General features: G+C 38.4%; 1 protein-coding gene across 1 annotated transcript in view; it reads left to right on the forward strand.

The window, feature by feature from the left end:
- Nucleotides 1-13,764, forward strand: part of TG (thyroglobulin) — a 145,106-nt gene extending 131,342 nt beyond the window's left edge. Inside the window, exons 46-48 of the mRNA XM_015652915.1 lie at nucleotides 7,665-7,805; nucleotides 8,586-8,776; nucleotides 13,430-13,764. Of these exons, the coding sequence (XP_015508401.1) occupies nucleotides 7,665-7,805; nucleotides 8,586-8,776; nucleotides 13,430-13,527 (430 nt within the window). The 3' untranslated portion in view covers nucleotides 13,528-13,764. The remainder of the gene's footprint in view (nucleotides 1-7,664; nucleotides 7,806-8,585; nucleotides 8,777-13,429) is intronic.
- Nucleotides 13,765-14,363: the final 599 nt, after the last annotated feature.

Genomic DNA, 14,363 nt, shown 5'->3' on the forward strand with positions numbered 1-14,363 from the left:
TTCAGAGAACTATAAGAGTGGAAGACTATTTACTCTTGGACAAAATATGGTCTCTGGGGAAATAGCCATTCACTAATTTAGATAAGGCACCATATAGTAACTCATTCCTCAATTTCTATTTTGTTACCTCTCTCCTACTTTATGTGTCTTCCTTCCAAAATGCGTAACAGAATGGACAGTTAAAATGTAGGGATGAAAAGAGTACTGGCATTTCCTCTTGTTTCACTTGATAAATAACAGCAAGATAAACAAGAGGGACAGCTAGTAAAGACAGACTCAGCCACGATGCAAAGTAGGCAAAAAATTATTAAACAGGGAGGATTTTTTGCCAGTAAAAGTCAATTAGTCAAAATTTGGCACTCAGCTCTGTGTTTCTAAAATGTATACACACACACAAACATTCAGGTTTGCATAGATACAGCGGTACAGTTAAAAAGCCTGCTCTAAGTAGATGTCTATGACATATGTGAAAAATCATATAAAGCCATGAACTGACAGTTTTTGTATGGATGAACAGATCTTTCAGAGAGCAAAATAATATCTCCTTCCACGTGGTAGCATTCTCCTAAGCTTGGCATTACACAATGTCTGCTTTAGTCTTCAGCTCCCATTTGAATGAGGAGCCAACTCCCACATTAATAATATGTGGTAAAAATATATACATGACCCAGCTGCCATTTTCTCACTCTCTCTTTGAGAACACTTAGGCCTTGGAGTAAACATTCATTCTAAACAATGCAGGAGGAATGTGACTGCTCAGCACTGCCTAGGATTAGTGGGGAGGACTGAGGATAGCTTTAGGTATGGTAAAGAAATGTGTGATAGGAGAAGTATGTTTTGACAAGGATGATATTATTAACTGTACACCCTTCAAGAGGTTTCTGGGTGATTTTTGCATATTACATTGAAGAAGCACTGCTTGCCATGCCAGCACAATTTCCAAGTCACATTGTGATGCCAAATGTTCTGTCTTAAAGATGATGGTGAAAATTCAGTGCTCTGCACGCTGAGCAGGGTGATCAGCAGCAGCAGAATGGAAAAGCATCAAACTGAGACTTAATGAGGCTTTATCTTCTAATCATTACCATGAGCACAATAATCATCATAAAAACTTTTCTTAATTTTGCATGAGACAGATTCACACAAGGTTAATGAGCTGCTGTGTTTTTTGGGTCATTTTGATTGGGGCTGTCTTTACCTCCTGACTATGCTACATTGGTGTGATTTGTTAAAAGGCTGCTGTGTGCCAAGGCTCACATAGTTGGCTGGGTTTTGGTGACACTTCTTAAGATTCCTGTAACTGAAGGCGAGAGCTCCTGACTGATAAAACAAAAAAATGTTTGTGTATAATCCCATTCAACTATGTGAAGTATTCTTGGTTTCTATTCATTATGGATACTGCAGGAATTCTGCCTATACTTAATATCTCTTTAATTAAAGGAGATTTTTCTATTATTTTAATTTAACAACAATTCTTTCATATTCCTGTCCTTTAATTCATCAGCCACTTGCTGTCCACTCGATGCTCTCCTCCTGCCTGTAGCTGTAACTCCATGAGTACCAGCACCCCACAGGCTGGGGACACAGTCTAAACTGGGTGCTATGCAGGCAGCAGGAGGCTGCCTCTGGGCTCCAAATAAATGATCTAAAAACAGAAGGCAAATAAATTACCAGTGGGGTGGTGACAAGATGCATGTTGCTCCATAGCTGGGCAAACACCACAATTGCCTTAGTCCACTTGCTGCAACATCTTTTCATTGTGCTCCACTCTACAGTCTCTACTCCCAGTCATCTCCTAAAAGTTGTTTTGGAAGTGCCTCTCATTCCTTTGGCCTTATCCATTGCTTTGTGCCAGCTGCAGCTATGAAAACACAGTCCCACTGATACAGCTACATTATTATGTTTTCAACTCCTTGCAAAGTTTCTCTGCTTCTAAAGGCTTGGGGTCTGGACAAATTTTTTTCTTCCCATGAAATAGTTTAGAGGCATTTGTAATTTTATAGATTTTCCAGATCTTGTAAATTAGCAATAAATATGCAAAGGCAAAGTAGCCAGTTCAGAAAAAGCAGAAAACATCTTTAAATGAGCCAAAATTCAGCTGAAATACTCAGGAAAGGACAAAGCAATTTTGGAGCAACATGTGCTGCACTGGCAGTTCCCATCAAATGTAATCTACAGGATAAGCACAAAGTCGATGCATATTGAGCACCATGTTTTCCTTGGTGCTCTGGGGTCTTTGGATGTACACATCACCTTTTTCTGGAAATTCATCCATTCATTTAGCTTAGGAGGAGTCATACTGAACACACACATAAACTTCTGTCTCTCCAAAGTCAATCAAGTGTCAGCATGCCTATTACTAGATCTTAAATGCCGTAATTCCCTGACTGATTTGTGTATCTGTGTTCTTTAGGAGTTCTGACAAGTTGATAAAAGTGCTTTCTTCATTCCTGCCTTAAGACTGCTGACTTTTTTTTCAATTAGTGGGAGCTTTCAGGCTCTTGAATTTACTATCTGCTATTTCAGTTTTATTTTCTTTAATTGGCACAGCTATAATGCAAAGTGGAACATTGTGTGTGTTGGGAATAGTTCAAGTGGAAAAGACACAGCAAACTCTAGAATACTTTAGCAAGTCACATGTATCTATAGGGCTTTTTTTGGTAGAAAGGTGGATAAACTTGGCAGTTTAATCCTGTTAGGAGTTAAGCTTTTTCCATATGTCCTGATTTTCCTGAAAAGAAGAAAGCAAAATGCTCATCTGTTTTTCACATCCTTTCCCCCATTTGTTTGGCAGAAGTTCATAATGAGAGGAGACACAATGAGCCAAATACATCCCTAGAACTGCAGAGGTCACACCAGGCCTCACATTGGCTCACTGAATTTCTATAAATATCCAGCTATCCTTTGATTATTTTTTTTTTCTCCCTGCAATCACATACTATTTCCTTTCATAAAATGTGTGGCTGCATATAATTTTTAAAATTATTTTTACTTGGCATACAAATGAACATTTCAGTTCAGGCAAAGTGCAGGGTTGGTAGGCTGCTCCTCTCCCATGACATGGATGAGACATGGCTGTTCAGGATGCTGGATATGCAAATATCCTCTGGAAAAATCTGCTGGTATTAATGTGAAGATAATGCAGAAGCATGCAAATAGGCACATTTAATATTTGCAATAATTTTACCAAAAATAGTTTTAAATCCATTTACTGAAAATAAACACAGGATAGGGGCAGAAGAACACAATTTGTGCAAATCATATTCTCTTCTCCTGGGACAGAGTTGTTATGAAATCCTATTTCAACTCAAATCAGCAGGAGATTTATGAGCAGCCTGTGAGTCTGGGTTTCACCTGTGCTGTTCAACTCACTCAGCATGTAATTAACCTGTTCTCAGCAAAGCCAAGTGACACTGAAGAGGTGGGGACTTTTACTTTCCCAGTGATAGGCACATCCTTGCCAATGGGATACTGAACAGGGCCTTGATGTGAGGCTGGGAACTCAAAGCCATGATCTCTTCTCTAACACAAAATCTTTCACAGAATTGCTAGAATGAGCAGTTATTCTCACAGAAGTTTACATTAAAGGATAAATGGTTTTCTTATCTCACCAATCTATCACAGATTGCCAACATCTGTTTTGTTTGGTGGCTGACATGGGTTTGAGTACAATATTTCTTCTGCATTTCTCAGATGATCACTGATAATTCTGGCTGAACTCTAGCTAGTTATATTTATCTTGTTATTTTAAAATTTAAATGATTGAATAGCAGTGGGAAGTTTGGTGTTTTGGTATCATATAGGATATCATTAGACTTCTGAGCAAATTTACATTGGCTCCTGTCTGTGTGTGGAGGTTTAAAAAAGAACCAAAAACTACATTAAGGCAACTAAGAATAGAAGCTGTGACTCAAAATGCTTTGAGATTAATTGATATTAGCTGGAAAGGAGAGTAAGGACTATTTATAAATGAAAGGAAAAGGAGAAATATTAGGCTAGAGTAAGTCATTAATCATCAAAATGAGTTTCTGGTATGAAGTAATTAGCCAGACCTAGAACAAGGACAAGGTTCCAAATGAGATCTATGTCCTAATTTATAATGGATCACACTGCAAGGTCCCTGCAGCCCCAGCTCTGAGTTGTGCATTCAGTCCTAACATAGCATGGTAGTCCGCCAGATCATATTCTTCTGTTGTGACTGCCCTGATTATGGATTGCCAGTAATGACAATTCCATTTTGCTTGAGGATTTCTGGATTGGGGTGGTGGTGGTGGTGAGGCAGTTTGGTTTGGGGTTTTTTTGTCTGGTTTTATTTGTTAGGTGTTGATTTGGTTTGGTTTTTTCCTTTTCCAAAAGCTTGTGATTAAAATGTTAACTTCAGCTCTTGAACATGGCAGCTTATATCTGTGCTCTGTTTGATTTGGAACCAGAATTTAAACCAAACGAACCATAACTGGGGTGGTTTTGGTCTAAAATATGATCTATTCAACTTTTACTCTTCCCTATTGAAACTGTCCTGCTGTGTGTGAAAGTAGCCACAGCTCTGTAGGGAGAGAATTGGAGTATCTGATGGCTGATAATCTCTTTTTGTCTTTCCTGCTTGGAAATTTAAATGGAAAATCCATCTTAGGTTTGAGGAAAATTTTCTCATATCCTATACCTTCCCAATTAAATATCTTGGCACTGGATAATAAAAATTCCAAGTAAATGATATTTCAAGATCTTCTGTTAAATTGTTGCTTAAGAATGTCACAAAGTTTTTGGTTTTACCATCTATTTTTCTGTAAACTGGACTCCAGCAGCACCTCCTTCTGAGGTGAAGCAAGAATTCCCCATGGAGAGCTCATTTTAGTGTGAACAAAGTTGTAGGATCTGGCTTCTATCTTCCCCATGGCTTAATTTACTGGTCTGCCAAATAAAAAGAGCTGTGAAACTGTTTTTTAAAATATTGACATCTTAAACAGCAAAGCTATACAGAGAAGATCTGAAGAACCTTTACACAAAGAACAACTCCTGTAAAGTCACCAAAGCCAAGATTTCATCCTTACACAAAATTGCATTCACTGCTGTCCTTAAAATAACAGATCTGTTCCATGAAAAGGGACTTCTGTAGAGGAAATTAGTTGCTATTTGGTTTCCTTAAAAAACCCTTTTTCCCTTGTCTCTGCAGTCCTCCCCTTTGTCAAATTGTCTTCTGAAGTCCAACAGTTGTGGGGCTTTCATATCCCCATTTAGAGCTGCTGCTGTTGAGCACATGCTTGGTGTCCTGGGAGTGCAGTTTGGAGCAGCTCAGGAAATAAAAACCTCTCTTCAGAGCTGGCAGTGCACAACAGCAAAGCTATAAATACTTATTTGTCTCTCCTTTCTTTCTCTCACTCCACTTCCAGTGAAGACAGTGTCACCTCCTGGTGTTACCTTAAGTATGCTCAGAGCTCCTAGAGGGAGTCCAAAAGCCCTGTTTGGGTATTTCTGGGAATTTTGCACATCCCTCTTGTCTGTTCTGACCCAAAACATTCTAGAATTCTGTTATTCTACAGTTCTGTGATTCTATGATTATGATTCTATCATTCTATGATCAGAGTTTGAGGAAGGAGACAGAAATATTCTCCTGATATTTTCCATCCTGCTGCCATCTAGGTATTTCCCAGTTGTCTTTCCTGCTCTTCTGTGCATTTATATATGTGCCTCTTTTCCCTCTAAAGCTTAGTGGGTTTTTTGCATCCTCATGTTTGGTTTCTCATCAACCAGAAATATTGAAAGCAGCCTGGGAAGTTGTAGAGTTTTGTACCACTTTATGTCTCTGTGTCAAACCAAGTACAGTCATAGAAATCAAATTCTCTGTTTATGAGATTGCTGAATTTTTAGTCTGGGCTGTGACCTAAACAGTTTTCACCTCTAGAAACATGAAGGCAAAGAACAAAATCTCATTTGAGGGGAAAACCTTCAGTCCCAGATTAGTTGTTTTAGCTTCACAGCTAAGTTCACCTCTGCTGTGCAGTCCCTAAATGAACACATTTGTCTTTTCATTGCACCTCAGCTAATTTCATGTCCTCTAATCTAATCAAAAGTGACTCTTCTTTGCCAAGAAAATTGCCTCTATGTATATCGTACCTTTGCTGCAATACTGACACTAGAAATTGCTGTTATGTACTGGGCCAAGCAAATTATTTTAAAGGCAAAATTATTAAACTATGATCTTGCTTAATCCTTCTATAAATATTTGGGGAACAAAAATATGCTTTAATGTTGTTTCAGTTCTACATTTTTTTGGTGAATAATCTGTGAATAATTCACTTTCCAGATGCAAAGTATTACTGAGGTATTATGATAAGACTAAGGAAAACACAACCCAAGATGTATTTCATTTAGAGGACTATGTGCTTTTCAAAATAGAGGCTTTGGTTCCACCACTCATAAAATGTTAAGCAGTCATCTTGCTTTTAGACCACCTGCCCATAATGGTGGTGGAGCACTCCTTGTTCCATTGGAGGCAGTATCAGGATCATACCAGTGCTGCTGCATTTCATGGCCAAAGATAAAATAGTTTCAGTTGTGCTACCTTTTGACAAATGCCACTGCAGATGAAATCTTGTTGAGTGGATCTGGGATTTGTTTATTCTTGCCTCACAGACATCTGTTCCTTGTCCTAGGTCCCCTGATGCTGTCTGCTTTCATGCAGCATTAAACCAAGTCAGTAAGACCTCTGTCCAAATTTGGGGATATGGAAAATGCAATGGGACCAGGCCAGAAATATCTCCTCCTGAGCTGTGGTTCAAAGCTATGTGTAGAACATAGTTTAGTTATAACTTTATTAGTAGAAGTTGGCCACTGTTTTTCTGCAGGACTTGGCAATGTTGAAGTATTTAACCTTTGCAATTAGGTCCTGCAAGTCTCACCTGGCCAGTCTTGTCTCTGAATTGTTGAAATATTCCTTATAACGAGTTATAACTCCTACATGGAACTACACAGCAGTTGTTCTTCCTTAAATCTGATCTAGGGGATTATCTCAAGCTGTTTTGACTTGTCTTCCATATGAAACTTTGGGAGAACAGAGTGTATGAAGCAAAACCACCCAGCCAGCAAAGAAATTAGATTAAAACTATGTCTAAGAGAAATCTTTATAAACATCTCCTGTTACATCTTTTCTTATCCAGAATCCTGGCCACAATGAAGTCAATGGAAAAACTCCAGTTGCTGCTAAGAAAGGCCAGAATTCTATTCCAAGTCTGTGAAATAAGTCATAATTAACCTTCCATTGTGGCTGCCAGAATCCATGTCATCACTTACTTCCACTTTCTGAATTTAATTTTAGTGAAAATCTGTCCAAAACTTAAGAGGCATTTAAGGAATAGCCAAGTGACTTTCTCCCTCTATCACTCTCTCTTATACACCCAGTTAATTTAGAAAATATGCCCTAACACCTTCCACAGTTTCCTTTTGTAACAAATGTTAAAGACCCTGCACTAAGATAATGGAAAATTCTTGTTATTGCTTGCTCTTCTTTTATGTTTTGGATTGAAGAAGTCCCTCAGCTCACCACACTCTAATTAATGGACATTAATTATTTACAACTTGGCTTTATTCTGTGAATTAGTTTATTTCCCTTTCTTCCACAAATAAATAAATAATGATTTTAATTATCTTTCTATAAATATTTGGTTTAGCTCAGGTCAGGAGTTCCTGCTGGATGTTCAATATGCATTTGGTCTACCCTTTTACCCAAAGTATGAAGCACAATTTACTGAGGAAGAAAAGAGCCTTTCCTTGCAAATTATGCAGTATATCTCCAATTTCATAAACTCTGGGTAAGTGTGGGAGTATGAATTATTTATGAATTCCTGTGACTGGGGAGATGATGAGAATTAGAGGGAGTGCAGTCAGCCCAGACCCTGCCCTCACTTATTCACTCTCCATTTCCTCTACAGTTTGTAAGTCTTGGATTTGGACCACACTGTTGGAAAGTCATGGCCAAGTTACCAAGCAGAGCAGCCATCAAAGGTTTACAGTATGAGACCTAGCTAGGAGGAACAGACATTTTATCTCCATTGACCAGCTGCAAATTCTACTGAAGTACATGCAGGCTTCAAAGGCCTTGGTGATGTCTCCAGAGCTTAGTTCCAGGACCTCAGTTCTGAGACCCCTTGGCTAAGAGTTCTCTTTCCCATAAGAAAAGGGAAAGCACAGGAAGATGCAGTGCACACTTTACCAGCTGCTCTGTGAACATCGTTCTGGGCTGCTGTGCTGTAGCCATGCTCTAGAATGAGGAGTTATCTCTGGAAAATGGGTGTGGGAATGGTGGGAACAGTGACTTGATGTGCTTTTTACAGTGTCTTGGGTTGGGATGGGGTTGAGGTCTGTTGAGGGTGTTCATAAGCCTGTGTCTAAGCAGGTTCTGTGTTTCCTAGGAAGTGAAGCAGACTAAAAGGTACTGTCAGATGGGGCACTGTGAATGATTCACCAATCTGGACTGAATTTGAACCCTGCTGGTCAGAGGGACTGGATACACATTTCCCTGACCTAGCCAATCTTATCATTTTACTGTTCATGTCATTATTTTCTAATGATAATGTCTCCCTCTCCCTTAGAAATCCAAACTATCCCCACAGTTTCTCGAGAAGAATGTTGGGGGTGAAGCCTGCCTGGCCTATGTATCTGTCAAGTGATGATGGCGATAACTACAAGGAATTCACAGTTTCTTTGCCGACTCTTAAAGGACTGAAAAAAGCAGACTGCTCCTTTTGGTCTGATTATATCAGAAGGCTGAAAGCATCCACAGGTGAGAAGAGTGTTTTCTGACATTAAATAAACCCTAAATTCTCTGCTAAATGTTTTTGTCTGACTGTAGTGTTGTTTTGTCACTGTGGAAAAGCGCTTATTGCAAATTAAACATCTTGCAATGCCCAGGCCATAGTTAAGAGTGTAACACTAAACAAATTTACTTTATAGCAGATCATGTGTAATAAAGTTTAATTGTCCTAGAGTTTAACTAGCTAGAGAAATCTTCTTGCTATGATGATAGAAGATATGATGAAGCCATATAGAGAGCTTGCTGTTTACAGTCATATATCTATTTACAGTCATAATATAGATTCTGGATAAACTGGAAGGCTGTGTGTACAGGTCTCTTTTGTCTGCTGGAAGCACCTAACACGAGACTGTTGAGACTCCTATGGTGTAGGAGGAGCACAAATCATTTCCATCCACTGTAAAGTTGCAGCTGAGGCTTTATATCTTATTATATTATATATATTATCTTTATATCTTATTGTATTATTATATCTTATTATATTCCTGCATGCTTTCACTTCTTACTGGGTTAGTTTCTTTGACTTTTTTTATAGCTGTGGTGATTATGCCCCTTGCATGTCTCCTTTTATATTTGCCATAAATTTCAATGCAGCTATGAGAGCCTTTCCATTTTTTTCTTACTTCTTAGGACAGTAAAACCAGCTTTGCTTAGATTTCAATCTGCTGCCTGTCCTGAATTTATTCTAGTAAATATACTCCCCTTCATATCTGTGTATCTTGTAAATAAATATGGATAGCCTGAAGCAAAGCAAACAAAACCATCCCTTTTTGGCAGGCAGAGATGTTTTGAATTGTTCTTGGAGGCCTGCAAGTTTGCATGTGTTTTTTATGTCCTAAGGATTCATCTTCACAGTGAGCACAGTTCAGGCTCTCTCTGCTTTGAGGGCTGAATTCAGCTGTTGAATTTCTGAGAACAAAGTGTACTTTCCAAGACACCAAGCTACCGAGGCTATTTATGCCTGACACAAGACCTCAATTGAGCTCAGGCTGAAGTTTGGGTGACACAAAAGTAAAATATCTTGGAGCCATCAAGCTGGTGGTTCTGATGCAAACACAGAGCACCAATTCTCACATTCCATAAACAGTCTCAATCTTTACTCATGGTTTTTCTTCCAAAGCAGAATCAAGATTTTGTTGTCAGCCTTTTAACTTGTTTCCTGGTATCCTTCAATGTCTTTCAAGTTCAGAGGGGATATTTTATCTCCAGTAGGTTTGTGCTGATTGCAGTATTACTGATTTTCACATCTTTATTCTGATGTTTAAACAGTCCTGGCAAAAACTTCCAGACCTTTTTGGACCTCATCTCACAGCACTGTGGCTGTGCAATGGCAGACTGGGCTGAAGTCACAGCTCTGGTAGAATGACTGCTGACCAAGCACCACGGACAGAGACTATTCCTAGCACCTATGGAAATTCTCCCAAAAGATGGGAAAATATCCACCAGGGCATATATTTATTTTTTTTTTCTTTACATAGACAAGATTTAAATCTATCTAAACTGGCATAGGAATGAAAAATTCATGTATGGGTTAGTCCAATGATCTGTCTAGCTCAATGTCCTGCTCTTGTCCACAGCCATAGCCAAATACTTGAATGTTAAACATAAAAATACAAGCAGGGAGAGAAAAACACACTTGAAGAGATCACAAAGTTGAGTAAAATTTTTGAAAATATGCCATAAAGTGTGAAATTTATGGAGTATGAATCGTTACGAGTGGGTTTAAAAAGTACATGTCAAAAGTGCATTTTAATCTTCAAGCAGAACTGAGTACACCCAGCTGGCTCTTAAAGCCTCAGCACCATGGCAATGCAGTTACACAGCTGATTTCTGCTAAATTCTGTCTCACTGCAATGTTGGCTTGACACTTTGCTTTGATAGTCATTTTTAATCTGTTTTCTGTCTTGAATACTAAACTTACTCATACAATTTAAATAGATATCACATCAAATCCTTTTCTGCTTCAGACCCCTTAGCCTGGGATAATTTACAGAGACACATCCTGTGAGTCTCTTGATAACAATCTGAACCCAGGTCCTTATGAAAAAAGATTCATAATGTTCTTCAGGCCAGTTAGGGAGAATGCATAAAACTCAGATGGTGATGGCTGAACATCAATTTGAGAGGATGTTGTGCTGAAATTCGTGCCAAAGCAGTGTCAGTCCACCAGTACAAGTTGCACTGCATTGCTCCCAAAAATTAGGTTCTGCAGGAATCCTGGAATCTACAGGAATATGTTCCTGGAGTGCTGTCAGGCTGTCCTGTGGGACTCTGGCATATGATAAACACCAGATTTGAGAGAACAATGCTGCAAACCATTTTTGGATGTTGTACCTTGTACTCTTTCCTGAGGGGGATCTATTTGTGTCAGCTACCCCGAGATCAAATCTAACTCCTTTCTGCCTTTCAAAAATTATAAATGTTTATGATAGAGTTCTTGGACTGTTGTTGTTGGTTGCAATTTGTGATCTCATTCCAAGTAGATGGAATTTACAAGTGTGCCAGAGAGAAGCACAGATAACAAAACATTCCTGTTTTCACATCTAAGTACAAAGGTGCGCAGGATCTAGTGTGGTGCAATCTCAGCCAGATGTGATGAATCCTGTTTTGTTCATCTCATCTTTTCCCTGAAATCAATTTTTTTACAGCTTCATATACCATCTGGAATCTATAAGCAAAAACATCCCCAATATATTTCAATAAAATTGAGAAGAACTGGACAAACCAATGATCATAAACATAACTGGGACTGGCATTTTAAAAAATTTTCTTGATCCTTTTTATACTGCCATGGGAAATGTCTTGATTTGGAAATGTCAAATTAGGGATGACTAAAGGCTCAAAGCTCAATATCTCCATCCAGCAGAAAACTGAGGTATTCCTTCCTGTGGTTTAAGCTAAACTTATAAATTTCAGCTTCTGGAATAAAATCTCTCACATTAAGAATTTGAGATACCTTTTAGGTTATTCACTGCTGGGTCTAGAAGCTTTTGTTTATCTAAACTATTACCTGTAATTTCTTTCCATTTAGTAAAAAAATATTGTTCAAGCTAGTGTTTCATTTTGTGATCAGACCACAATATTTAATGACAGAATGTATCATTTGTCCCTGGCACATAACTGGAATGTATGTGGTTGTATTTGAAAGTAATTTTTAAAAATTCATTTAATAAATGCAATGATTCTTCATCATGTTTGCTGGCAGTACCATTACAAGCTATGGAGGGAACTTGGAATCTGTTTCATTGCAGATGAACTAATAATCTCCTGAAGTTTTGTTTGAGACCAGTTTGTAAAGTTGACATTTTGGGGAGCAGTTTGCTTGGGGAATTATGGAAGTGGTGGTGCTTGAAGAGGTTTGGAATTCTCATGGTTGCATTTCAAAGACATGTTTTATATTTTGAATTATGACGGTTTCCATGGGAGACATCAAAATGAGAAACAAGAGTGGCAATTGTGGAAAAAAAGAGCTGTGAATGGCTTTTTCCAGGGAATGTGTTAATAACTTGAAATTCAGTTAGAAATTCAGCTAAAAACAGGAGGTCCAGAATGTTTATGTCTATTCAGACAGATGTCTGAATGCTAACATTCCCCTTACATAGTGTGGTGGACTGTGTGCCTAACACAGTGAGTCCCTTTATAAGGGGCCTCTCACTGCATCCCAAACAGGTGGAGCTGGATCCAGTGAACATCTCTTGCTCCTCTAGCTGGTATCTAAACAGAACCAATCCTACAAAAATTAGTGCCTCTGTAAGCAGTCTTGCAGCTGGGGAGAAAGACATACCTTTAGTGTCTCACAGTGAAATCTTGCCTGCCCAACTCCTGCTCCTAAATTTACCCTCTTAGACATATTTTCCATGCCCAAGTTAGCCAGACTGGACTTTATCTGTAGAAAATTCAATGGCAGCAAAGCTGGAACAATCTCCATGAGCTCTGAGATGCCATGTGTAGCCAAACAGGAGCCCAAACAAAGTAAGAGTGTTCAGAGTTCAGACTTGACTTAAAAGTGAGTCAGGAACATTTTGGTTAGCATTCATCTTTTATCCTCTCTAGTCACACCTTCATTTTGGAAATCTCAAATACAAGACATTCCTTTAGTATGAGAGGAATCTGTGCCCCTCACAATGAGAGCATTCTGGCTATGAGACATGAAATAAAGACCCTCAGTACACTTTCTTGACATAGCTTGGTGGTGTTGAGGCAACTGCATCACTGAAATAGGGTTGAAGACCAAAATCACAGAAGGTAAAAGATAACAAAGAAAAGATCTGTTGGAGGCAGTTGCTTGGTGCTTTTTATATTACAGACAGACAAAAAATTAATGTTGCCCACACTTCCTACCTGGTAGGGAATTTTCAGGAGAAAATAGAAAAATAAAGTCTTGCATGTGTGAAGAATAAACTGTTATGCATTCCAATGGCAGTTATTTAAAGGACAATACTTAATTACAATGAGGTGATCAACCATTACTGTAAAGCATTTTGAAAATGGATTGCCAACTGAGAAAAACAGTTTCCTGAACATTTATAGCTGCTAAAAGGTTTTTAGTTGTGATTGCACCCTGTAGCTTGCTGCCTCAATGATACAACATCTCTTTTAATCTTAATTGTATTTTCTTTCCAGGAAGTGGAAGTGGTGAAGAACCTTCTGCAGAAAATAGCTCTGGTGAAACTCCAAGGGAGAGCCAGCCCCTGAGGGATGAGGTGGCTTACAGCAGATAGGCAATCACAGGGCTGGGGGGTGGCTTTGTTACAATCCTCACACCTCACACCACATGAAAAACCATTCCTTTAGTTAACTTTCTCAATAAGTAAAGTAGATCTTTCAGTAAAGTAATTTTCAAGAAAGTTATATTAATTTGGCACAAAATAATCACTACAGTTATTGTTTTAAGTCAAAAGAGAATGTAATTTGAAACAAAAATAAAATATCAATAAAAACTGCCTAACCAAAACAAATAGACTTGGCCTTTTTTTTTCTTGCAACTACACAAATGCCAACATATTTTAGTACCACCAGCCAGAAAAGGACATATATTGAAACACTCAGAAGGCCCTCATTGATGAGGCTCGGATTTGTTAAATCTCTGTCTTGTCCTTTTTCATTACTCATCCCATCACAAGCTGCTGATAGTTGAGTGAGCCTGGTTTGGCATTCTGGAGAAAACTAAAGAATTTTAAATGGGAAGGAAGAACAATTTAAGAAGGGAATCAACAGTATGCATTGGGTGTGTTCATATGTCACACACTTGCTATATTCATGATCCCCTGTGAAATTATGTATAAGACTATTAGGATAAGTCAGAGTACACAGAAGAGATAACACAAATAATATGTTAATTAAAGCTTAGAGCATACCATTCTTGGAACATCTATCTTTTTAAAGAAGAAGGCAAGATACACAATAGTTTTGGAATCATAAGGAAAATCACAGGATACCTCTAATGGCTCTGAAAGTATTTTGGATTAGGTTGTTAATTTATTGCTGGGATCATTTGGCAACAGATAACCTTCACAGATGTATATCACACACTTGTCCATGAGACTTTACAAAAAAA

The sequence above is a fragment of the Parus major genome, chromosome 2 (assembly GCF_001522545.3).
Source record: "Parus major isolate Abel chromosome 2, Parus_major1.1, whole genome shotgun sequence".
Taxonomy (NCBI): Eukaryota; Metazoa; Chordata; class Aves; order Passeriformes; family Paridae; genus Parus; species Parus major.